Here is a 24248-nt window from a genome sequence, read left to right on the forward strand (position 1 = left end):
ATCTTATTTTCCTTCCTTTCTTAAACATAAAAGGTTTAGAATCCTTTTAATATAAAAGGGTTTTACATATTACTCATAATAAATTCTTAAAGAAGGAACTTACTTCTTTTAGCTTGGGTATGCTTTTTGTAACAAAATATTTTGTTATGTTTGATAATTTTTATTTTTCATATTTGTCACTCATATACAGGGGGACCTGGACGATCTACTATGCCAACCCCAGGAAACACTGCAGCTTTTCGTGCCTCCCTCTGGACCAATATGGAGAAACTTGTGGATCATATTTGTACTGTTTGTGGACAGGTAAATATTTTAGAGAATGAAAAGAACATTAATTATGGAGTAATGCCTTGTTATTCTAAATTGTGTGACCTTGGCCAGCTTTCTTAAAATCTCTAAGCATTCACAGTGCCTGCATTAGCTGATTATAACATATGTAGAGGCTCTAGCACAATGCCCTTTTCCTTCCCTGGCTGCTTCTAGTGTCTAAGCTTTACATTTGTTTCATTTTGAAAATACCCAGTTATGTACATTCTCCCCCTTTCTGCTGTTTTTAGGTACAACATCTACAAAAGATATTAGCCAAGAAGAGAGATCCTGTTTCTCATATTTGTTTCATTGAAGAGATAGTTAAGGTACATTTAAATATTTTTATCTCTTTATTGAAAACTACAGGAAGATATGACCAGCATTGTTTGTGTTCTTACCTTACAGAATGGCTGCATGTCAGATAGCCAAAGGAATTGTATTTCTTTTTTTTCCTTTCTTCTTTTTCTTTTCTTTTTTCTTTTTTCTTTCTTTCTTTTTTTTTTTTTTTTTTTTTTTTGAGAGAGAGAGAGAGTGTGTGTGTGTGTGTGTGTGTTCAGGGTGGGAAAAAGGCAGAGGAAGAGGGAGAGAGAAAATCCCAAGCAGGATCCACATCCAGTGCAGAGCCTGATGTAGGGCTTGGTCTCATGACCCTGAGATCAAGACCTGAGCAGAATCCAAGAGTCAGATGTTTAACTGAGCCATCCAGGCACCCCTGGAATTGTATTTAACAACAAAAAGCTTTCTTTATGACATATGTATAAGCACACTTGTTCTTTGAATAGATGTTACCAGTAATACTTTTTATAGACTTAACTTCTAAAATGCATAAACTAATTTCTGATTTTCCATCATATAAATTATTCATTGTAAATGTTTTTAAAAAGTTCCATTAGAGAAAATTTGGGGTAAATGAGAAATTTAATTAGTGGTCATTATAATATCTTATAAAATCTTTGCTGAAAATGATGGAATCCATTCAGTTGTTAATTTTTCTTACAAAAGCACATTGCTATATCCCATTTTTCATATTCTGAAATTCTTCCTTCTTTCATCTACCGATCTACTGGCCTCATGGGTCTTAAAAATTCCTTCCATGTATAGAAATCCAACTCTACATTGTATTCATTCATCTTGACACTTTTTAATAAGGAATAAAGAGTAATTAATTATTCATCATTTAATCCTGACACATAAGTGTTCCAAAAAAAAAAAAAATTCAGTAAGTTTCCAGTGTTACAGTATAGATCATTTCCTTTGTAAGTCCAAAATTTAAGCATTTTATATGTTGTGTTGTGGATCTCCAAGACCACCCCCAAGTTTGGTAATTTGCTGGGATTCAGAGCATTCAGCATATAGTTGTCCTTGTGGCAATGATTTCTTACAGTGAAAGGATATGAATCAAAACCAGCTTCATGAAAGGAAAGTCAGCAAAAGGGAAAGAGCATATAGGGGCAACCAGGTGCAGGCTTCTAAGAGTCCTCTTCCAGGACTCACAGACAGGACGCCTTTAATTCCTCCACCAACAAGTGTGTAAAATTTCCTCTAGGGAAGTTCACCTTGCACCTAGGAGTTCAGAGTTTTAATCAGGAATCAGTTACTGCCTGGCATGTACCAAAATTTCAGACTCCCAAAAGAAAGCAGTTGTTCAACATACACCACATTATTTGTATAAACAGTTTAGGTATAGTGAGCATTCTTATCAGAGAATCACGAGGATGCTCTCAAAATCCAAGTCCCAGGTACCAGCCAAGAGCCACCCTCGCAAGCAGGTGTTTCTCACTGCAGCAATCTCAGATGTGCTGGGCAAATTCGATTTTGCATTTGTTCTTACAGTAGTATATTATCCATTATATCCATTATCCAGTTCCATTATTCTGCTTCATATTTGCCTTTTAATTGTATGAAAGAAACAATAAGGTGCTTTTGTCAATTGGTATAGTAATTAATTTTTTAAAAGTTTTTTTAAATTCCACTCAGTTAACATACAGTATCATGTTGATTTTAGGTGTAGATTATAGTGATGCAGCGATTCCGCACGTCTCCCAGTGCTCATTGTCAACAAGTGCACTACTTAATCCCCAGCACCTATTTCCCCATCCCCCACCCTCTTCCCCTCTGGTAACCATCAGTTTGTTCTCTGTAGAACTCTGTAGAATTCTGTTTCTTGATTCGTCTCTCTTTTTTTTCCCTTTTGCTCATTTTTGTTTCATAAATACTTTATATAGGTGAAATCATACGATACTTGTCTTTCTCCAGCTTATTTTGTTTAGCATTATATTCTCTAGCAAAAGACAAGATTTCATTCTTTTTTATGGCTGTCGTTTGCACCACACCTTTTTTCCTGGTGTCTTTATCTGGTTTTGAGATCAGGGTAATGCTGGCTTCATAAAATGAATTTGGAAGTTTTCCCTCTTTTTCTATTTTTTGGAATAGTTTGAGAAAAATAAGTATTAACTCTTCTTTACATGTTTGGTAGAATTTGCCTATGAAGCCATCTGTTCCTGGACTTTTGTTTGTTGTGAGCTTTTAAGTTACTGAGGCAATTTCTTAGCAGGTTATCAGTCTGTTCAATTTTTCTATTTCTTTGTGTTTCAGTTTTGGTAGTTTATGTTTCTAGAAATTTATCCATTTCTTCCATGTTGTCCAATATATTGGCATATAGTTTTTCATAATATTCTCTTATAACTGATTGTGTTTCTGTGGTGTTTCTTGTTATTTCTCCTCTCTCATTTGTGATTTTATTTATTTGCATACTCTTTCTTTTCTTTTCTTTCTTTCTTTCTTTCTTTCTTTCTTTCTTTCTTTCTTTTCAGAGAGAGTGCACATGTGGGGAGAAGGAGAAAGGGAGAGGGAGAATCTTAAGCAGACTCCATGCCCAGCACAGAGCCCTACCCAGGGCTTGATCTCACAACCCTGAGATCATGACCTGAGCGGAAATCAGGAGTCTGATGCTCAATCAGTTGAGCCACTCAGGCATCGCTCTCTTTTTTGTCTTGGTAGGTCTGGCTAGAGGTTTATCAATTTTCTTGATTTTTTTTTTTTTTTTTTCCCTGAAGAACCAGCCCTGGTTTCATTGATTTGTTTGTTTGTTTCCTGTATCATTTATTTCTTGTCTAACCTGTATTATTTCTTTCCTTCTGCTGGTTTCAGATTTTGTTTGTTGTTCTTTTCCTAGCTCCTTCAGGTGCAATGTTAGGTTGCATATTTGAGATTTTTCTTGCTTCTTGAGCTAGTCTTGTATTGCTATATACTTCCCTCCTAGAACCACTTTTGCTACATCCCAGAGGTTTTGAATCATTGTGTTTTCATTTTCATTTGTTTCCATGTACTTTTTTATTTCTTTTGTTTTGTGGCTGACTCATTCATTGTGTAGTAGCCATTATTAACCTCTGTGTGTTTGTGCATTTTCCAGATTTTTTTCTTGTGTCTGATTTACTAGTTTCATAGCTTTGTGGTCAGAAAAGATGCATAGTATGACTTTGATCTTTTTGAATTTGTTGAGACTGGTTTTGTGAGCTAATATGTGATCTCTTCTGGAGAATGTTCTTTGTGCACCTGAAAAGAATGTGTATTCTGCTGTTTTAGGATGGAATGTTCTGCATGTATCTCTTAACTCCATCTGGTCCAATGTGTCATTCAAAGCCATTTTTTCTTTGTTGATCTACAGTTTAGATTATCTATTGATGTAAGTGTAGTGTTAAAGTCCCCTACTGTTACCATTTTATTACCTGTCAGTTCCTTATGTTTGTTATTAACTGTTTTATGTATTTGGGTACATAAATACTTACAATGTTATATCTTCTTGTTGGATTGTCCCCTTTATGATTATATAGTATCCTTCTTTGTCTTTTGTTACAGACTTTGTTTTAAAGTCTATTTTGTTCAATACAATTATTGCTGCTCCAACTTTCTTTGGAAATCTATTTCATGATAGAAGTTTCTCTATGCTACAGGTGCCTTTAGGTCTAAAGTGAGTCTCTTGTAAGCCTGTATAGATGAGTCTTATTTTTTGTTTTTGTTTTTATTTTTATTTTTTTTAAGAGACAGAAGGAGAGGGAAAGAGGTGGTGGTGCAGAGGGAAAGAGGTGGTGGTGCAGAGGGAAAGAAAGAATTCCAACCCAGCCTGGAACCTGAATGATGTCATATTTCACACTCTTTTATTTTGTAAGTTCCTTGACATATTTTTACAAAAATATTTATTTTTACTGCTTTTGTGTTTCCTACCATCATACTGTTACTGTAGTCTCTCCTTTTCACTGATAGACTCTCCTTTAATATTTCTTGCTTGCTTGGCTTGGTGGTCATGAATTCCACTAGTCTGGGAAAATTTTTTATCTCCCCTTCTATTCTGAATGATAACCTTGCTGGATAGTGTATTATTGGCTGCAAGTTTTTTCCATTCAGCACTTTGAATAGCCAGTCGCTTCTGCCTTGGAAAGTTTCTGCTGAAAAATCCCCTGATAGTCTTATGGAGTTTCCCTTTTATGTAATTGTGTTCTTTTGTCTTGCTCCTTTTAACGTTTTTTCTTTACTGTATTTTGACATTTTAATTGTAACATGTCTTGGTGTGAATCTGCTTTTCTTGATTTTATTGGGGGGTTCTCTCTGCCTCCTGATTCTGGATATTTGTTTTCCTCCTCAGATTAGGGTAGTTTTCAGCTATTATCTCTTCAGATAAACTTTGTGCCCCCTTTTCTTTGTTGTCTTCTTCTGGGACTCCTATAATGTGACTATTACTCTTTGATAGAGTCACTGAGTTCCCTGAGTCTATTCTAATTTTCCATCATTCTTTTTTCTCTCTTTTGTTCATCTTGATTTCTTTCCAATACTCCGTCTCCTAGATCACTGATCTGTTCCTCTGTTTCTTCCAGCCTGCTATTCATTCTGTCAAGTGTGTTTCTCATTTTGTTTACTGAGCTCTTTATCTTTTTTATGATATTCCTTATCTCTGTGTTAAGGGTCTCACTCATGTCTTTCACTTTTTTCTCAAATCCAGTGAATAGTCTTACAATCATTACTCTAAATTCTCTATCAAGCATATCCATTCTGCTTAAATCTCTGGATATGCATGGCCTTGTCCTGATTTTTCATTTGGGATAAATTTCTCTGTCTTCTCAATTTGTCTAAATTTCTGTGTCCATTTCTGTGTGTTAGGAAAGTCAGTTATGTCTCCTATTCCTGAAGGTAATGGCCTTATGAAGAAGAGGTCCTATACTGCCCTGCTGTGTAGTGTCTTCTGTTCCTCAAGGCATGGCACTTCCAGCAGTGTCTTCGCTGTGTGCTGCATGTGATCAGCTGTTGTGTCCTGGCTGCTTTATCATTCAGGCCAGTCGTCTACAGAGGCTATCTTTGCCTGTTGTGGGCAGTGTTTGGTTCCTGGCCTGAATGTGACACATTTTACGTAGGTGTCCTCTGGTCTGCTTGTGACATGAGACCTTTTGGCACTGCTGCTGGAACGAAGACTTTGCAAAACTCTCAGGTTGGGAGATGTGGTGTTGGCAGGGGTTTGGGCTTGTTTTCTGGGGAAGAAGTCTTGCCTCTATGGCTGAAGCAGGTGTGACTAGGAGGGGCAGTTCCACTGGAGTGGGAGGGGGGCCAGCTTGGTGTAAGGAAGTTACATAAGGAGTATGGGCATTGCACTGTTCCCCCAGGTGGCCCTGTGCTTATGTTTAGGGATGCTGGAGGGAAATGGTGCCAACCAGTTCCTTTGTTCCTGTAAGGTCTCTCCATGAATGCTGCCTCTCTGGGACAAGTTCTGAGATGAGCAGATAACCTACCCACTCCATGCCCTAGGTACTCTTCAGGTCACTGTTTCCATGCTGTATGTCCACACGTTGTTTACCTGCCGCCTTTTCAAGAGCAGCTCCAATGCCTCCAAACTCTCCCCAACCCATGCCTACTGGTGTTTAGAACTCCGGGTTTAAGCCCTGCTGACTGTAAGAACTCATGAAAGTCAGCCCCTCTAGCTCTCCAGACCAATTGCTATGGAGATTCATTTTCCACTTGTACTCCCCTGGCTGCTATTCTGTCTCTTGCCTTTCTCCACAATGACAGCTCCCTTTCCACCCCAGTGGCCACAGTCAGTTTCTCTTCCAAACTGTGTCTCCACACTTTCTACCTTCTTTAATGTGACCTCTTCTCTACCTTTAGTTGTTTCGCCAATCTTCAGGTCTATTTCTGGGGTATTTAGAATGATTTGATAGGTATCTATTTGTATACATGGTACAAGGAGAGCCTAGGGTCCTCCTATTCTCTTGCCATTTTCCCCTCTCTTGTTTTTTGAGAGGGACTTAAATTTTTTTTGCAAGAACTCGAGAAATTTGGCTCCCCTTGCTTTTCTAGCCAGTTGTTATGGGGATTCATATAGTATAATGCATAGTTATTAATCTCCCTTGTGTAGTTATTAATTTTTTACCTTTAGTGGTGGAATGAATGTGAACTAAGAATAAAAACATCGTTCTTTCCTATTTAAAAATATACTCATACACAACACACATTTCCAGTATAGTCATTTGTTCTTTTATGGTTATAGGTAAGCAAATGCACATGCAGTATTATCATTCATTTCTTCTAATTTTGGTTGCCTTTCTACCCAAATTAATTTATTCTTTATTAGAGTGGCTTGATTTCAAGCTTTTTCTAGGTAATCCTTTGTATATGTTTTTACTGCTTTTTAATAGTTTATATTCTAACAACATAAAAACAATTATATGAAACCATTATATTTAAGGGAATCTGAAGAAAAAAATAGAAATAGGAATAGTGCCATTTAAAGATGCTTATGTTTCTGATATTATTTTTTTCTCACATTATTATATTAAAGTTTCTACACAGAAACTCATATATAAATTCTTATCAATTATTATTATGAATAAACTGGCAACTTCTGTGGTCCAGATTTTAAAAGCATGTGAATTACTACCAATTATCAAGGATTATTAGAAACAGGGATATATGCTTTCATTTTAGTCAGTCTTTACATTAACTCACAAGATTTCTTACTGAATTAAGAATAAAACCAAGAAGGACTAATTTTTCAAACATTGTTCTTTCCTATTTAAAAATTTACTCATATAGGGGCGCCTGGGTGCCTCAGTGGGTTAAGCCTCTACCTTCAGCTCGGGTCATGGTCTCAGGGTCCTGGGATCGAGTCCCGCATTGGGCTCTCTGCTCAGCAGGGAGCCTGCTTCCCTTCCTTTCTCTCTCTGCCTGCTTCTCTGCCTACTTGTGATCTCTATCAAATAAATAAATAAAATCTTAAAAAAAAAAAATATATATATATATATATATTCATATACAATACACATTTCCAGTATAGTTATTTGTTCTTTTATGGCAGTGTTTATGAAAAAAAATTAACTTCCTCTTGGGATTCAGTATACTCATGTATATTCAAAAAAGATCAGTCTTTTGTGAAAAGTCCAAAGTAACTTTTGATCCTAAATACTTGGGATTTCCAGGGCAAGAGAAAAATAAAAAACAAAACAAAATAAAGGCCCTCTAAATACCTGTTACATATTGCAGAAATAGCACGTAAACTTCACTGTATTTACTATAATTTCTTGAGTTTTTTCCTCTATTGCAAAGTTATGAACAGATACTTTTGCTAATTATATAACTACCATGTAAGAACATTATTATTCTAGTGAAAATAATTATTAATGGCAACAAAATCTTTGTAGAAAGTGCAGAAATAGCACGTAAACTTCACTATATTTACTATAATTTCTTGAGTTTTTTCCTCTATTGCAAAGTTATGAACAGATACTTTTGCTAATTATATAACTACCATGTAAGAACATTATTATTCTAGTGAAAATAATTATTAATGGCAACAAAATCTTTGTAGAAAGTGCAGGATTTCTAGTGTGAGTGGAGTTTCCAAATAATGATCCTTAAAGCTTTCAGAGAACTTTTGAGTAGAAGATGATGTGTATCTGGTGCTCTGGGTCATTGAAGAGTGATATCTGGACCAATGTTTCTAAATCTTTGTGTAATCTCTTTTTGAGGAATAGGTTATGAACAGAAAGTTCTTATACTACTAGCTTTTGCAATTTTAAGGTTTTTAGGGAGGAAATATCTTAGTATTGAAAGTTCTAGTTTAGTGCTTTAGTCTTTTTAACCAGTGACTATATATTAAAAATTAAACAAAATTGTAAATAATTCAAGATGAAACTTACTAAAATTATGCCATATGCTTTCTATAATATCAGTTTAGGAATTAAGGCTTTTTTCCTCAGATTATTTCTAGTAAATACCTTTTGAGATTGGAATCTATCTAGAAGGGTTTTTTAAAATTTGTTTTTTTTAAATTTTAAAATATAAGTAGTTTTGAAATTTACTGAAAGCTAAATTAATAAATACTTTCCATTTGATTTATAGTAGGAAATACTTCATACCAACCATTTGTGTCATCTTTATACTGATATATTCTTTATCACATGAATATAAAATAAAACTGGACCGATTATATCAGGTATAACAATTTTAGGAATATAATTTAAATGTGGAGCCCTTTTGAAAGCTTTTCCTTAAGAAGATAACTAATTCCACTTCTTAATTTAATAAATGTCCTGGCTAACTTGTAGAACAGACTCTTATTTTAAGTTCATAGTATAATTTGAAAAGATATATTCATACCTGTCAATTGCTCAATTTTGGTTTTATTTAAAACCAGTTAGGAGTTCTAATGTCACTATATAATTATCAATACTGTATATAACGCTTTGTTAAAGTGAGTGTAGCAAAGTATTGACAAAGTATTAGGATCCACAGGATATTATCAGGATCCACAAGATATGATACTTTCATTTTCTAAGCCAGCAATTTTTATCACCGAACAAAGTCTTGTAATCGTGTGTAGGATGTATTAGGCTAAATTTAGAATGTGTTCAGCATTTTAAGCAGCTATACTACTAATGAGAATTTTAACTGTGAAAAAGAATGTGTTTTGTTTTCCTCTTTTAGACATATCAAATGATTTCGTGATAGAATTAAAGACTCAGAAAATTTTTAGGACATCCAACCGTGAAATCTTTTTAATATTATTAGAAGAATGTAACTCATTTATCTTGGCATCTTTTTTTTTTTTTTTTTTTTTTTTTAGATTTTATTTGTTTTTTGACAGAGAGAAATCACAAGTAGGCAGTGAGGCAGGCAGAGAGAGGGGGAAGCAGGCTCCCCGCTGAGCACAGAGCCTGATGCGGGGCTCGATCCTAGGACCCCGAGATCATGACCTGAGCTGAAGGCAGAGGCTTTAACCCACTGAGCCACCCAGGCGCCCCTATCTTGGCATCTTAATTTGATTAAAAAATCAAGTAACAATAAGCCGGTTAGGTTTCTAATTCAGATATCCTCAATAAGTAATTTATAAAGGTGAAAAGACTGTTGCTTTTATTCATGTAGGATCTGAATCCTGTAAAGAGTCCTCTTACTACAGTATAAATAAATTCTGGGTACATTGGGGAAAAAAAAAATATATATATATATATATGTATATATATATATATACACATATATATATATATATACATAAACATAATACACTCTTGGGCCTGTAAAAGGTGAGAGAATCTCAGAGGGGCAAAGATACATATACACATATTCTTATGCATGTCAAATATCTATATATGACATATTTAAAGAATAGAAAATGGAATAAAAAATGAGAAACAAAAGACTTAAAAAATGACCAGGTAGGGGGCGCCTGGGTGGCTTAGTGGTTAAAGCCTGCATGGCTCTCTGCTCAGCAGGGAGCCTGCCTCCTCCTCCTGTCTCTCTCTGCCTGCCTCTCTGCCTACTTGTGATCTGTCTGTCAAAAAAAAAAAAAAAAATTAAAAAAAAAAAAATGACCAGGTAGTTCTTTAAAAAGAACCAAAGAGAACATTTAAAAAATTAAAAATAAAATCACTGAAATAAAATAATTGAGCAGATAGATTATACAGATATTCCATAAAGTCAAAGAATGAATTAGATACTGACAAAATTAATGAAATTATCCAGAATGCAGCTTAAATGAAAGATATGGAAAATATGAAAGGTTAAAAATTATGGAGGATTAAATGAGGTTTTAATATAAGTCTGTAATTGGAAAAGGAAGGCCAGCAAACTAAAAAAAACAACAAAAAACCCGTATGGTTAGCTCAATACATGCAGGAAAAGCATTTGACAGAATCCAACATCCATTCCTGATAAGAACTCTTAGCAAACTAGTAATAGAAAGGAGCTTTCTCAACCTGATAAAAGACATTTAGGAACAAGAAACAGGTAAAATCATGAGGGCTGAATGCTTTTCTCCTAAACCCAGGGAGAGACAAGGATTTCTTTATATTCTCACTACTTCTGTTTAACATTATCCTAGCTAGTGGAATGGAGTAAGGAGAAGAAATGAAAAATTTCCAGTTTGGAAAGGACAAAATAAAATGGTCTCCATTTAGAGATGATATCATTATCTATTTAGAAAATTTGATGGGATCTTTAAAAAAAAAAAAAGCTAGAACTAAGAAGTCACTTACTGCAAGATTACAGAATACAGGTCAATACAAAAAAATCGATTTCTGTTTATTAGCAATGTACAATTGAGAATTAAAATTTAATAATTCCATATATAGTAGCATCAAGGAATATAAAATACTTAGGAATACTTAGGAATAAATCTGTTGAAAGATGAATATCATCTGTATACTGAAAACCATAAAATATTGCTGAAATTAAAGAAGATGTAAGTAAATGGAGAGAGATACCTCACTTATGGTTTGATAGATTCATTGTTGTTAAGAAGTACATTCTTCCCAAACAGATCTATAATCCCATCACATGTTTTGGGGAAGTTGACAGGCTGCATCTAAAATTCAAATAGAAATACAGAGGACCTAGGTTATGCAACACAGCGTTGAAAAAGAAAAGCAAGTGTGGTGTTGTTGTTAAGTTAGAGACCCAGATCATTGATGCAGAGTAGTGAGAAAATTTACTCACACATATATAGGAAACCGATTTTCAAAAAAAGTTGCAAAAGCAATTCAGTGGTGATATAATAGTCTTCTTAACAAATAATGCTGGAACATATAGATACCCAAATGTAAGACTTAAAATTCTAAAACTGATTGGAGAAACAAAATAAAAACTTTGTGACCTTGAGGAGGCAAAGATTTCTTCAGTGGAACACCAAAAGCTTGATCCAAAAAAGAAAAAACAACCTGGTATTTTGGACTTACTCAAAATTAAGAATTTCTGCTCTGCAAAAATTACTTCATTAAGAGAATACAAGACAAGGTATATACTGAGAGAAAGTATTTGCAAATCATATATTTAATGAAGAACTTTTGTCTAAAAAATTCTCAGAACTCAGAAAGCATTCAGCTTCTATTTTTGTCCTATTTTAAAAATAGATTCAAAGGGATATTTTACAGAGAGATGTCAAATAAGCACATACCTAAAATTTGTAAGACCTGACCATATCAAGTGTTGGTGCTGGCGAGCTTATAGAGTGTCTGGAATTCTCACATACTGCTGGTGGGAAATACAAAATTGTGCAACCACTTTGGAAAACAGTTTGACAGTTTCTTAAAAAGTTAAACATATACCTACTATGTAACTCAGCAATATACCCCCATGTATTAATTCAAGAGAAATGAAAGAATATTACCATAAAAGACTTGCATGCAAGTGTCCACTAGCAGATTTTTATTTAATAGCTGGTAACCTTAAACAACGGATGTCCATAAACATGTGAATGGATAAGTTAACCATGGTAAAGGTATATAATGGAAAGTGATCAGCAACAAAAAGAAATGTGGACTACTGATACATGTGAAAACATAATTAGTCTCAAAATTATTATGTTGAATGGAAGACTCCAAAGAGAAAAGGATGTATTCTACAGTCCTGTATATTGGCAGTCCTTGCTTTGCATAGTTCTGATATACATGAGTTTCTGTTAACACAGTAACATGCACAACAAGGACTGGTTGGAATGCAAAATTGTGGAAAATACAACTAATCTATCATGATAGAAACAGGTCAGTGGTTATACAGGGAAAAGATGGGTTGGAGGAGGTTGGGGAGCCGCAGAGGGAGGAATTAACATGGGGGAAAAGATACTAATAGATTGTTTAACTGAGAAGATATGCAGATGAATAATGATCATATACATAAAAACCTCAATATTAATCATTAGGGAAACACAGATAAAAACTCTAGTGAGGTTCCACTGCACAACCAGTGGAATCAGAACGATTATCAGTAAGTAGCAAGTGTTGGTGAAGATGTAGAGAAACTGGAACACTCATATATTGCTGGTGCAAAAGTAAAATAGTATTGCCACTTTGGAAAACATTTCGGCTGTTTCTTCGTATACACTCTCCTTATGATCCAGCAGTTACATTCCTAGGTATTTACCCAGGAGAAATGAAAACCTATGTCCACATAGAAGGTCTCTACACACTGTTTAGAGCAGCATTATTCGTAATAGCCAAATACTGGAAACAGTCTCTGTGTCTATCAACTGGTCAATGGATAAACAAAATGTCATATATTTATACAATAGATTACATTCCACAATAATAGGAAACAAAAAACAAAAATATCAGACTACATGGTTAAACCTTAAAAACACTCTAGATGAAAGTGACCAAACTCAAAAGAGTACATGTTGTAAGATTTGTTTATATGAAATTTCTGTTAAAGCAAAACTATAGATAGAAGGCAGATAAATTATTGTCCCTGGGTGTTGAAGTAGGGTTTGATGGATGAATGGGTAGGGAGGGAACTTTTGTGATGATGGGATTGTTCTAAAAGTGGATTGTGCTGATGGTGCACAACTGCATGAATTCCCTCAAAGTCCTATATCTTATTAAGAGCTGATACTCAGAATATATATATTATATGGATTACAATATGTATTTTGCATTGCACCAACTCAAAATAAGATGACAGAATACTACCACGGTTATTTAAAGAAATTGCTGGTTCTGGGCTTGGACCTAAGAAAATTGAAGATGGGCGTGGACTATCTTGTGCTAGAAAATAAAGAAATGCTCCAAAACTGATCATCACAACAAGTAAGGACAGTAATGGATTTTAATCTATTGAATAAAATGAAAATTCAGAGGTCCATATGTCAAACTAGACAAACAGATGGACTGACAAGTGAGAAGGGAAAGCTCTCCTTAAAATGGACTGTGAACTGATGAAAACAGAAAGAACAATGAAATTAAAAAACAACTGTTTTTCAACTATTATAATAAAATGTGATTGAGGCAGTAATCAGTGGATGCTAAATCTGGAGGAAGGAGAGTTTGAGAAGGAGCAGTATATTTACATGGTATTAAGTTGTCTCCCAGTAATTACTTATTAATTCTACAAGGAAAGGTAGCAACTATACAGTAAAAGAATCAGATAACACTTTATGTAATCACAATTAATACCCACAACACCCTGCAAATATACATGATATCCCAAGGACATATTATTTATGTTGTATTCCAGACAAAGATGCATAACCTGAGTCTAATTGTTTGGAAACAAGATAAATAAAAGCTTTTGGACAATTGTAAAATAACTAGTGTTCACTGCTTAAAAATATCAGTGATATAAAAGATTAAAAATAGTTTCATAGTAGGTAAGACCTTATATAAAAAGTTATGACAGCTAACTAAAATAACTAAAATACCTAACTAAAAGACCTTATATAAAGAGTTATGGCAGCTAACTAAAATAACTAAAATACCCAAAAAAAGTAAACTACTAAAATACCTAACTAAAAGACCTTATATAAAGAGTTATGACAGCTAACTAAAATAACTAAAATACCTAAAAAAACTAAAATACGAAAATACCTAACTAAAATACCTCAGGGGCGCCTGGGTGGCTCAGTGGGTTAAGCCACTGCCTTCGGCTCAGGTCATGATCCCAGGTCCTGGGTTCGAGCCCCACATCGGGCTTTCTGCTCAACAGGGAGCCTGCTTCCTCCTCTCTCTCTGCCTGGATTTCTAGTGTGAGTGGAGTTTCCAAATAATGATCCTTAAAGCTTTCAGAGAACTTTTGAGTAGAAGATGATGTGTATCTGGTGCTCTGGGTCATTGAAGAGTGATATCTGGACCAATGTTTCTAAATCTTTGTGTAATCTCTTTTTGAGGAATAGGTTATGAACAGAAAGTTCTTATACTACTAGCTTTTGCAATTTTAAGGTTTTTAGGGAGGAAATATCTTAGTATTGAAAGTTCTAGTTTAGTGCTTTAGTCTTTTTAACCAGTGACTATATATTAAAAATTAAACAAAATTGTAAATAATTCAAGATGAAACTTACTAAAATTATGCCATATGCTTTCTATAATATCAGTTTAGGAATTAAGGCTTTTTTCCTCAGATTATTTCTAGTAAATACCTTTTGAGATTGGAATCTATCTAGAAGGGTTTTTTAAAATTTGTTTTTTTTAAATTTTAAAATATAAGTAGTTTTGAAATTTACTGAAAGCTAAATTAATAAATACTTTCCATTTGATTTATAGTAGGAAATACTTCATACCAACCATTTGTGTCATCTTTATACTGATATATTCTTTATCACATGAATATAAAATAAAACTGGACCGATTATATCAGGTATAACAATTTTAGGAATATAATTTAAATGTGGAGCCCTTTTGAAAGCTTTTCCTTAAGAAGATAACTAATTCCACTTCTTAATTTAATAAATGTCCTGGCTAACTTGTAGAACAGACTCTTATTTTAAGTTCATAGTATAATTTGAAAAGATATATTCATACCTGTCAATTGCTCAATTTTGGTTTTATTTAAAACCAGTTAGGAGTTCTAATGTCACTATATAATTATCAATACTGTATATAACGCTTTGTTAAAGTGAGTGTAGCAAAGTATTGACAAAGTATTAGGATCCACAGGATATTATCAGGATCCACAAGATATGATACTTTCATTTTCTAAGCCAGCAATTTTTATCACCGAACAAAGTCTTGTAATCGTGTGTAGGATGTATTAGGCTAAATTTAGAATGTGTTCAGCATTTTAAGCAGCTATACTACTAATGAGAATTTTAACTGTGAAAAAGAATGTGTTTTGTTTTCCTCTTTTAGACATATCAAATGATTTCGTGATAGAATTAAAGACTCAGAAAATTTTTAGGACATCCAACCGTGAAATCTTTTTAATATTATTAGAAGAATGTAACTCATTTATCTTGGCATCTTTTTTTTTTTTTTTTTTTTTTTTAGATTTTATTTGTTTTTTGACAGAGAGAAATCACAAGTAGGCAGTGAGGCAGGCAGAGAGAGGGGGAAGCAGGCTCCCCGCTGAGCACAGAGCCTGATGCGGGGCTCGATCCTAGGACCCCGAGATCATGACCTGAGCTGAAGGCAGAGGCTTTAACCCACTGAGCCACCCAGGCGCCCCTATCTTGGCATCTTAATTTGATTAAAAAATCAAGTAACAATAAGCCGGTTAGGTTTCTAATTCAGATATCCTCAATAAGTAATTTATAAAGGTGAAAAGACTGTTGCTTTTATTCATGTAGGATCTGAATCCTGTAAAGAGTCCTCTTACTACAGTATAAATAAATTCTGGGTACATTGGGGAAAAAAAAAATATATATATATATATATGTATATATATATATATACACATATATATATATATATACATAAACATAATACACTCTTGGGCCTGTAAAAGGTGAGAGAATCTCAGAGGGGCAAAGATACATATACACATATTCTTATGCATGTCAAATATCTATATATGACATATTTAAAGAATAGAAAATGGAATAAAAAATGAGAAACAAAAGACTTAAAAAATGACCAGGTAGGGGGCGCCTGGGTGGCTTAGTGGTTAAAGCCTGCATGGCTCTCTGCTCAGCAGGGAGCCTGCCTCCTCCTCCTGTCTCTCTCTGCCTGCCTCTCTGCCTACTTGTGATCTGTCTGTCAAAAAAAAAAAAAAAAATTAAAAAAAAAAAATGACCAGGTAGTTCTTTAAAAAGAACCAAAGAGAACATTTAAAAAATTAAAAATAAAATCACTGAAATAAAATAATTGAGCAGATAGATTATACAGATATTCCATAAAGTCAAAGAATGAATTAGATACTGACAAAATTAATGAAATTATCCAGAATGCAGCTTAAATGAAAGATATGGAAAATATGAAAGGTTAAAAATTATGGAGGATTAAATGAGGTTTTAATATAAGTCTGTAATTGGAAAAGGAAGGCCAGCAAACTAAAAAAAACAACAAAAAACCCGTATGGTTAGCTCAATACATGCAGGAAAAGCATTTGACAGAATCCAACATCCATTCCTGATAAGAACTCTTAGCAAACTAGTAATAGAAAGGAGCTTTCTCAACCTGATAAAAGACATTTAGGAACAAGAAACAGGTAAAATCATGAGGGCTGAATGCTTTTCTCCTAAACCCAGGGAGAGACAAGGATTTCTTTATATTCTCACTACTTCTGTTTAACATTATCCTAGCTAGTGGAATGGAGTAAGGAGAAGAAATGAAAAATTTCCAGTTTGGAAAGGACAAAATAAAATGGTCTCCATTTAGAGATGATATCATTATCTATTTAGAAAATTTGATGGGATCTTTAAAAAAAAAAAAAGCTAGAACTAAGAAGTCACTTACTGCAAGATTACAGAATACAGGTCAATACAAAAAAATCGATTTCTGTTTATTAGCAATGTACAATTGAGAATTAAAATTTAATAATTCCATATATAGTAGCATCAAGGAATATAAAATACTTAGGAATACTTAGGAATAAATCTGTTGAAAGATGAATATCATCTGTATACTGAAAACCATAAAATATTGCTGAAATTAAAGAAGATGTAAGTAAATGGAGAGAGATACCTCACTTATGGTTTGATAGATTCATTGTTGTTAAGAAGTACATTCTTCCCAAACAGATCTATAATCCCATCACATGTTTTGGGGAAGTTGACAGGCTGCATCTAAAATTCAAATAGAAATACAGAGGACCTAGGTTATGCAACACAGCGTTGAAAAAGAAAAGCAAGTGTGGTGTTGTTGTTAAGTTAGAGACCCAGATCATTGATGCAGAGTAGTGAGAAAATTTACTCACACATATATAGGAAACCGATTTTCAAAAAAAGTTGCAAAAGCAATTCAGTGGTGATATAATAGTCTTCTTAACAAATAATGCTGGAACATATAGATACCCAAATGTAAGACTTAAAATTCTAAAACTGATTGGAGAAACAAAATAAAAACTTTGTGACCTTGAGGAGGCAAAGATTTCTTCAGTGGAACACCAAAAGCTTGATCCAAAAAAGAAAAAACAACCTGGTATTTTGGACTTACTCAAAATTAAGAATTTCTGCTCTGCAAAAATTACTTCATTAAGAGAATACAAGACAAGGTATATACTGAGAGAAAGTATTTGCAAATCATATATTTAATGAAGAACTTTTGTCTAAAAAATTCTCAGAACTCAGAAAGCATTCAGCTTCTATTTTTGTCCTATTTTAAAAATAGATTCAAAGGGATATTTTACAGAGAGATGTCAAATAAGCACATACCTAAAATTTGTAAGACCTGACCATATCAAGTGTTGGTGCTGGCGAGCTTATAGAGTGTCTGGAATTCTCACATACTGCTGGTGGGAAATACAAAATTGTGCAACCACTTTGGAAAACAGTTTGACAGTTTCTTAAAAAGTTAAACATATACCTACTATGTAACTCAGCAATATACCCCCATGTATTAATTCAAGAGAAATGAAAGAATATTACCATAAAAGACTTGCATGCAAGTGTCCACTAGCAGATTTTTATTTAATAGCTGGTAACCTTAAACAACGGATGTCCATAAACATGTGAATGGATAAGTTAACCATGGTAAAGGTATATAATGGAAAGTGATCAGCAACAAAAAGAAATGTGGACTACTGATACATGTGAAAACATAATTAGTCTCAAAATTATTATGTTGAATGGAAGACTCCAAAGAGAAAAGGATGTATTCTACAGTCCTGTATATTGGCAGTCCTTGCTTTGCATAGTTCTGATATACATGAGTTTCTGTTAACACAGTAACATGCACAACAAGGACTGGTTGGAATGCAAAATTGTGGAAAATACAACTAATCTATCATGATAGAAACAGGTCAGTGGTTATACAGGGAAAAGATGGGTTGGAGGAGGTTGGGGAGCCGCAGAGGGAGGAATTAACATGGGGGAAAAGATACTAATAGATTGTTTAACTGAGAAGATATGCAGATGAATAATGATCATATACATAAAAACCTCAATATTAATCATTAGGGAAACACAGATAAAAACTCTAGTGAGGTTCCACTGCACAACCAGTGGAATCAGAACGATTATCAGTAAGTAGCAAGTGTTGGTGAAGATGTAGAGAAACTGGAACACTCATATATTGCTGGTGCAAAAGTAAAATAGTATTGCCACTTTGGAAAACATTTCGGCTGTTTCTTCGTATACACTCTCCTTATGATCCAGCAGTTACATTCCTAGGTATTTACCCAGGAGAAATGAAAACCTATGTCCACATAGAAGGTCTCTACACACTGTTTAGAGCAGCATTATTCGTAATAGCCAAATACTGGAAACAGTCTCTGTGTCTATCAACTGGTCAATGGATAAACAAAATGTCATATATTTATACAATAGATTACATTCCACAATAATAGGAAACAAAAAACAAAAATATCAGACTACATGGTTAAACCTTAAAAACACTCTAGATGAAAGTGACCAAACTCAAAAGAGTACATGTTGTAAGATTTGTTTATATGAAATTTCTGTTAAAGCAAAACTATAGATAGAAGGCAGATAAATTATTGTCCCTGGGTGTTGAAGTAGGGTTTGATGGATGAATGGGTAGGGAGGGAACTTTTGTGATGATGGGATTGTTCTAAAAGTGGATTGTGCTGATGGTGCACAACTGCATGAATTCCCTCAAAGTCCTATATCTTATTAAGAGCTGATACTCAGAATATATATATTATATGGATTACAATATGTATTTTGCATTGCACCAACTCAAAATAAGATGACAGAATACTACCACGGTTATTTAAAGAAATTGCTGGTTCTGGGCTTGGACCTAAGAAAATTGAAGATGGGCGTGGACTATCTTGTGCTAGAAAATAAAGAAATGCTCCAAAACTGATCATCACAACAAGTAAGGACAGTAATGGATTTTAATCTATTGAATAAAATGAAAATTCAGAGGTCCATATGTCAAACTAGACAAACAGATGGACTGACAAGTGAGAAGGGAAAGCTCTCCTTAAAATGGACTGTGAACTGATGAAAACAGAAAGAACAATGAAATTAAAAAACAACTGTTTTTCAACTATTATAATAAAATGTGATTGAGGCAGTAATCAGTGGATGCTAAATCTGGAGGAAGGAGAGTTTGAGAAGGAGCAGTATATTTACATGGTATTAAGTTGTCTCCCAGTAATTACTTATTAATTCTACAAGGAAAGGTAGCAACTATACAGTAAAAGAATCAGATAACACTTTATGTAATCACAATTAATACCCACAACACCCTGCAAATATACATGATATCCCAAGGACATATTATTTATGTTGTATTCCAGACAAAGATGCATAACCTGAGTCTAATTGTTTGGAAACAAGATAAATAAAAGCTTTTGGACAATTGTAAAATAACTAGTGTTCACTGCTTAAAAATATCAGTGATATAAAAGATTAAAAATAGTTTCATAGTAGGTAAGACCTTATATAAAAAGTTATGACAGCTAACTAAAATAACTAAAATACCTAACTAAAAGACCTTATATAAAGAGTTATGGCAGCTAACTAAAATAACTAAAATACCCAAAAAAAGTAAACTACTAAAATACCTAACTAAAAGACCTTATATAAAGAGTTATGACAGCTAACTAAAATAACTAAAATACCTAAAAAAACTAAAATACGAAAATACCTAACTAAAATACCTCAGGGGCGCCTGGGTGGCTCAGTGGGTTAAGCCACTGCCTTCGGCTCAGGTCATGATCCCAGGTCCTGGGTTCGAGCCCCACATCGGGCTTTCTGCTCAACAGGGAGCCTGCTTCCTCCTCTCTCTCTGCCTGCCTCTCTGCCTGCTTGTGATTTCTCTCTGTCAAATAAATAAATAAAATCTTTAAAAAAAAATAAAATACCTCATCTAGTTCCTGTTGCAGAAAAAAATGCTTTATTATAAAAAACACTGGACAGTTCATGAAATAGGAGTATGAATGGTATAGGAGATACATATGTAACAAGGTTAAAAATCCCAAGTTTGATAACTGTAGTATGGGTGTTTCAAAGGATGTCTTTATTCCTAGAGGGTCACTTAATTATTTAGTGGTGCAGAGCTCTGAGGTACAACTTACTCTCAGATGTTTTTGAGTGAGTAAGGGAGAGCGAGCGGGAGAGAATGGTGGTGATAAAGTAAATGTGGCTCAATGTTAGTTAACAAGTGGTGAGCTGGAGTGAACAAACAGTAGGATTTGGGGAGGGTGGTTATTCTTGGGGCTTTTCTTTAAGTGTAAAATTTTTCTCTAAGTTCAAAATGTAAACTTTGAAGGAAAAAAGGTCCCATAAAAAATTTCATGCCAACAGATTTTAAAAGGCAGGTGAAATGGACACATTTCTAGAAAAATATAACATGCCAAAATTGTTAAACTAGAATTGGGCCCTATGCATAGTCCTTTAACCTTCAAAGGAATTGAATTGCTAGTTCAAAGTCTTTCTACCAAGAAACAGTAGTCTCAGATGGTTTTTCAAGCGACCTCTACCAAAATTTTAAGGGAAAGGTCATTCTTTTTCTTTTTTTAAGAGAAGAAAACTCTCTCGCTCATTTTATGAGACTAAAAAGTGACCTTTATACCAAACCAATTAAGGATTATAAGAAAGGGAAATTGTAGTCCAGTCATGCTCAGGCACACACACTGAAACTTCTAGTACACCAAGCATAGCTATCACAGTAGATAACAAGAGTATTTGACAAAATTCATGATGATAACAAATACTAGCAAGCTAAGAGAAATGGACTTTGTTAAGTTGATAAAGGATTTCTAATTAAACCTTTAGCAGTCATGATTCTTACCAATAAAATGTGGAAAGCATTGACTTTAGTTAGGAAAAAAGCCAGATGCCCACTGTCCCTGCTGCTTTTCAACATTGCCCTGCAGGGCCAACCCAACATAATAAGAGAAGAAAAATAAATTAATAGATTTCAAAAATCCCAGAAGAGTTCATTCCTATTGCTTTTTTGTACATCTGAACAAATCTTAGACCTATCAGAATCAACAGAAGGCTACATGTCTATCTCTGGAAAATGGAGCTAGTCTAGGACTGCCTATAATTTAAAATTAATCTGTACCGATTACTTCTCTATAAACTTTTTCATACCGTGTATCAAATGTTGGCTTTTGAAAGTCCTGGACATGAACACAACTGTAAATACAACAATTTTTTTACTGAGTAGGATCATCTGTAATACCTCTTCTCAGCCACATTTAGCAAACTGTTAGGGTAGATGGAGGGAAGCTCTCTCCAAACACTTTTTCCTCATTTGAGTGAAGAAACTTACTTTATTTTTATTCTCTCTCTCAAAAATTGCTTGTTATATGATAATAAATATTAAAATACCCAAAACATTTAACTTCCATATGATACACTAATCATTTTTTGCCCAAGTTGTAATACTAGACCCTTTTTCTGTATTAAACAATTAGAAACTTGGTAAATATTTACATTGTTTCACCATTCCAAGCAGGTGGGTTAGTGTTCTCCCCTTGTTGCAGTTGTAGAGAAGCTGTGGTGAGTAGACATTTATGAGTAGAAGTTAAGAAAATGTGCAGACACTTTTAAAGTGTTTAAATACCCTTAAAGTCACTCTAATTCTTCTCTTTTTATTTTTTGCTTTTTTTCCCCCCTGGGAACTGCTTAAGTAAAATTTATTTTTTAAGATTTTATTTATTTATTTGTCAGAGAGAGTGGGTGAGAGAGAGAGTGCACAAGCAGGGGGAGCAGCAGGCAGAGGGAGAAGCAGGCTCCCTCCTGAGTGAGAAGCCCAATGCTAGACTCAATCTTAGGATCCTGGGTTCATGATGTGAGCCGAAGGCAGATGTCCAACTGACAGAGCCTCCCTGACATCCCCTTAAATAAAATTTCTAATTCATGTTTTACGTATAAAACAAAATATTATCTGATACTGAAATGAGCATATTTATAAAATATAATTGAATGCTTTGCTGGGCACTGGGATAAAAAGTTGACCAAAGTGACATAGTCCTTGTCTTTAGACAACTTATTTTCCTAGTGGTTTCCTCTCCAGTCATAATTGTTCTGTTTGTGGAACCCTTCACAGGGATGTACTTGTTATGGTATTCTTTGAAAATACTAACAGAAAATACCTTTTAATAGTGTGTAGTGGTGAAATATTAAAGTATCTGAAGAAGGAAAGCTTATTGTAGAAAGACCTATAGAAAGACTTCTGTAGTAAGTTTATTCTTGGTATGCAAAAATGATATTTAGACTCTGTAGAAGAACTGAACTTTCTGTCAAGAGTCATAGACTTCTCTAACCAGTAACCGATTATGGTTCCTCAAAATTCTCTACAGCATCAATTAGTTTATGTTAGGGATTAAAGCTACTTAAGTACAGGGGCACCTGGGTGGCTCAGTGGGTTAAAGCCTCTGCTTTCTGCTCAGGTCATGATCCCAGAGTCCTGGGATCGAGCCCCACATCGGGCTCTCTGCTCAGCAGGGAGTCTGCTTCCTCCTCTCTCTCTGCCTACTTGTGATCTCCGTCTGTCAAATAAGTAAATAAAATCTAAAAAAAAAAAAAAAGCTAAAGTACAAATGAAAGACTTTAATAGTTCTATTAAGTAACTAGCAGGAGTACTTTAGTTAGGCTTAATGTGTACTTCTGTTATAAAAAGAAATCTTGTCTTAGGCTGCTTGCTCAAACAGAAATCTGATCCTGAAATGAAATGTTATTTTCTTTTTAGTAATCCAATTAGTTAAGATTTGACATATGATAAATCTATTTCTAATTTTTTGAGGAACCCCCATAGTGTTTTTCCATAGCAGCTAGCCCATTTTACATTCCCATCACAGTATACAAGGGTCCATTCTTCCACATCCTTTCCAACAGTTATTACTTTCTTGGTTTTGATAGTGGCCATCCTAACAGGCATGAGGTCATATCTGATTACGGTATTTTTTGCATTTCCTGATGATTAGTGATAATGATCTTTTCGTATGCTTGTTGACTAGTTGTATTATCTTCTTCGAAGAAATGTTTATTCATGTCCTTAACACATATATTTTTTTAAGATTTTATTTATCTATTTATTTATTTCACAGAGAGATCACAAGCAGACAGAGAGGCAGGGAGAGAGGGGAAAGCAAGCTCCCTGTCTAGCAGAGAGCCTGATGTGGGGCTTGATCCCAGGACCCTGGGATCATGACCTGAACTGAAGACAGAGGCTTTAAACCCACTGAGTAACCCAGGCACCCCACACATATTTTTTTTTAAAGAAACAGGTGAAATTAATTTTAATAATGTTTGACTCAGTTGAATATACTCAAAATATTTCAGTATATACTCAGTATAAAATAATTGAGTTTTTTGTGGTTTTTTTTTTTTTTTTGTACTAAGTCTTTGGAGTACAGGGTGTTTTGCCCCTACACATATTTTAATAGAGTTGTTTCTTGTCATGTGTTGTAGGAGTGTTCTGTTGACTTTTTTGTTTGTTTGTTTTTAAAAGTAAGCTCTATACCTATTGTGGTGCTTCAGTTCTTGACCATGACAGGATCAAGGGTCTCATGCTCAACAGACTGAGCTAGCCGGTTGCCCTGTAGGAGTCCTTTATGTATTCTGGACTTTAAGATACATGGCTAACAAGTATTTTCTCCCATTCTGTATGTTGCCT

General features: G+C 34.3%; 1 protein-coding gene across 1 annotated transcript in view; it reads left to right on the forward strand.

Moving 5' to 3' along the window:
• Window positions 1-24248, forward strand: part of LOC111155239 (component of oligomeric golgi complex 5) — a 300576-nt gene that overhangs the window by 173796 nt on the left and 102532 nt on the right. The window contains exons 7-8 of the mRNA XM_022515352.1: window positions 191-303; window positions 558-635. Of these exons, the coding sequence (XP_022371060.1) occupies window positions 191-303; window positions 558-635 (191 nt within the window). The remainder of the gene's footprint in view (window positions 1-190; window positions 304-557; window positions 636-24248) is intronic.

This window comes from Enhydra lutris, unplaced genomic scaffold (genome assembly GCF_002288905.1).
Source record: "Enhydra lutris kenyoni isolate GAN:26980312 unplaced genomic scaffold, ASM228890v2 scaffoldscaffold40, whole genome shotgun sequence".
Taxonomy (NCBI): domain Eukaryota; kingdom Metazoa; phylum Chordata; class Mammalia; order Carnivora; family Mustelidae; genus Enhydra; species Enhydra lutris.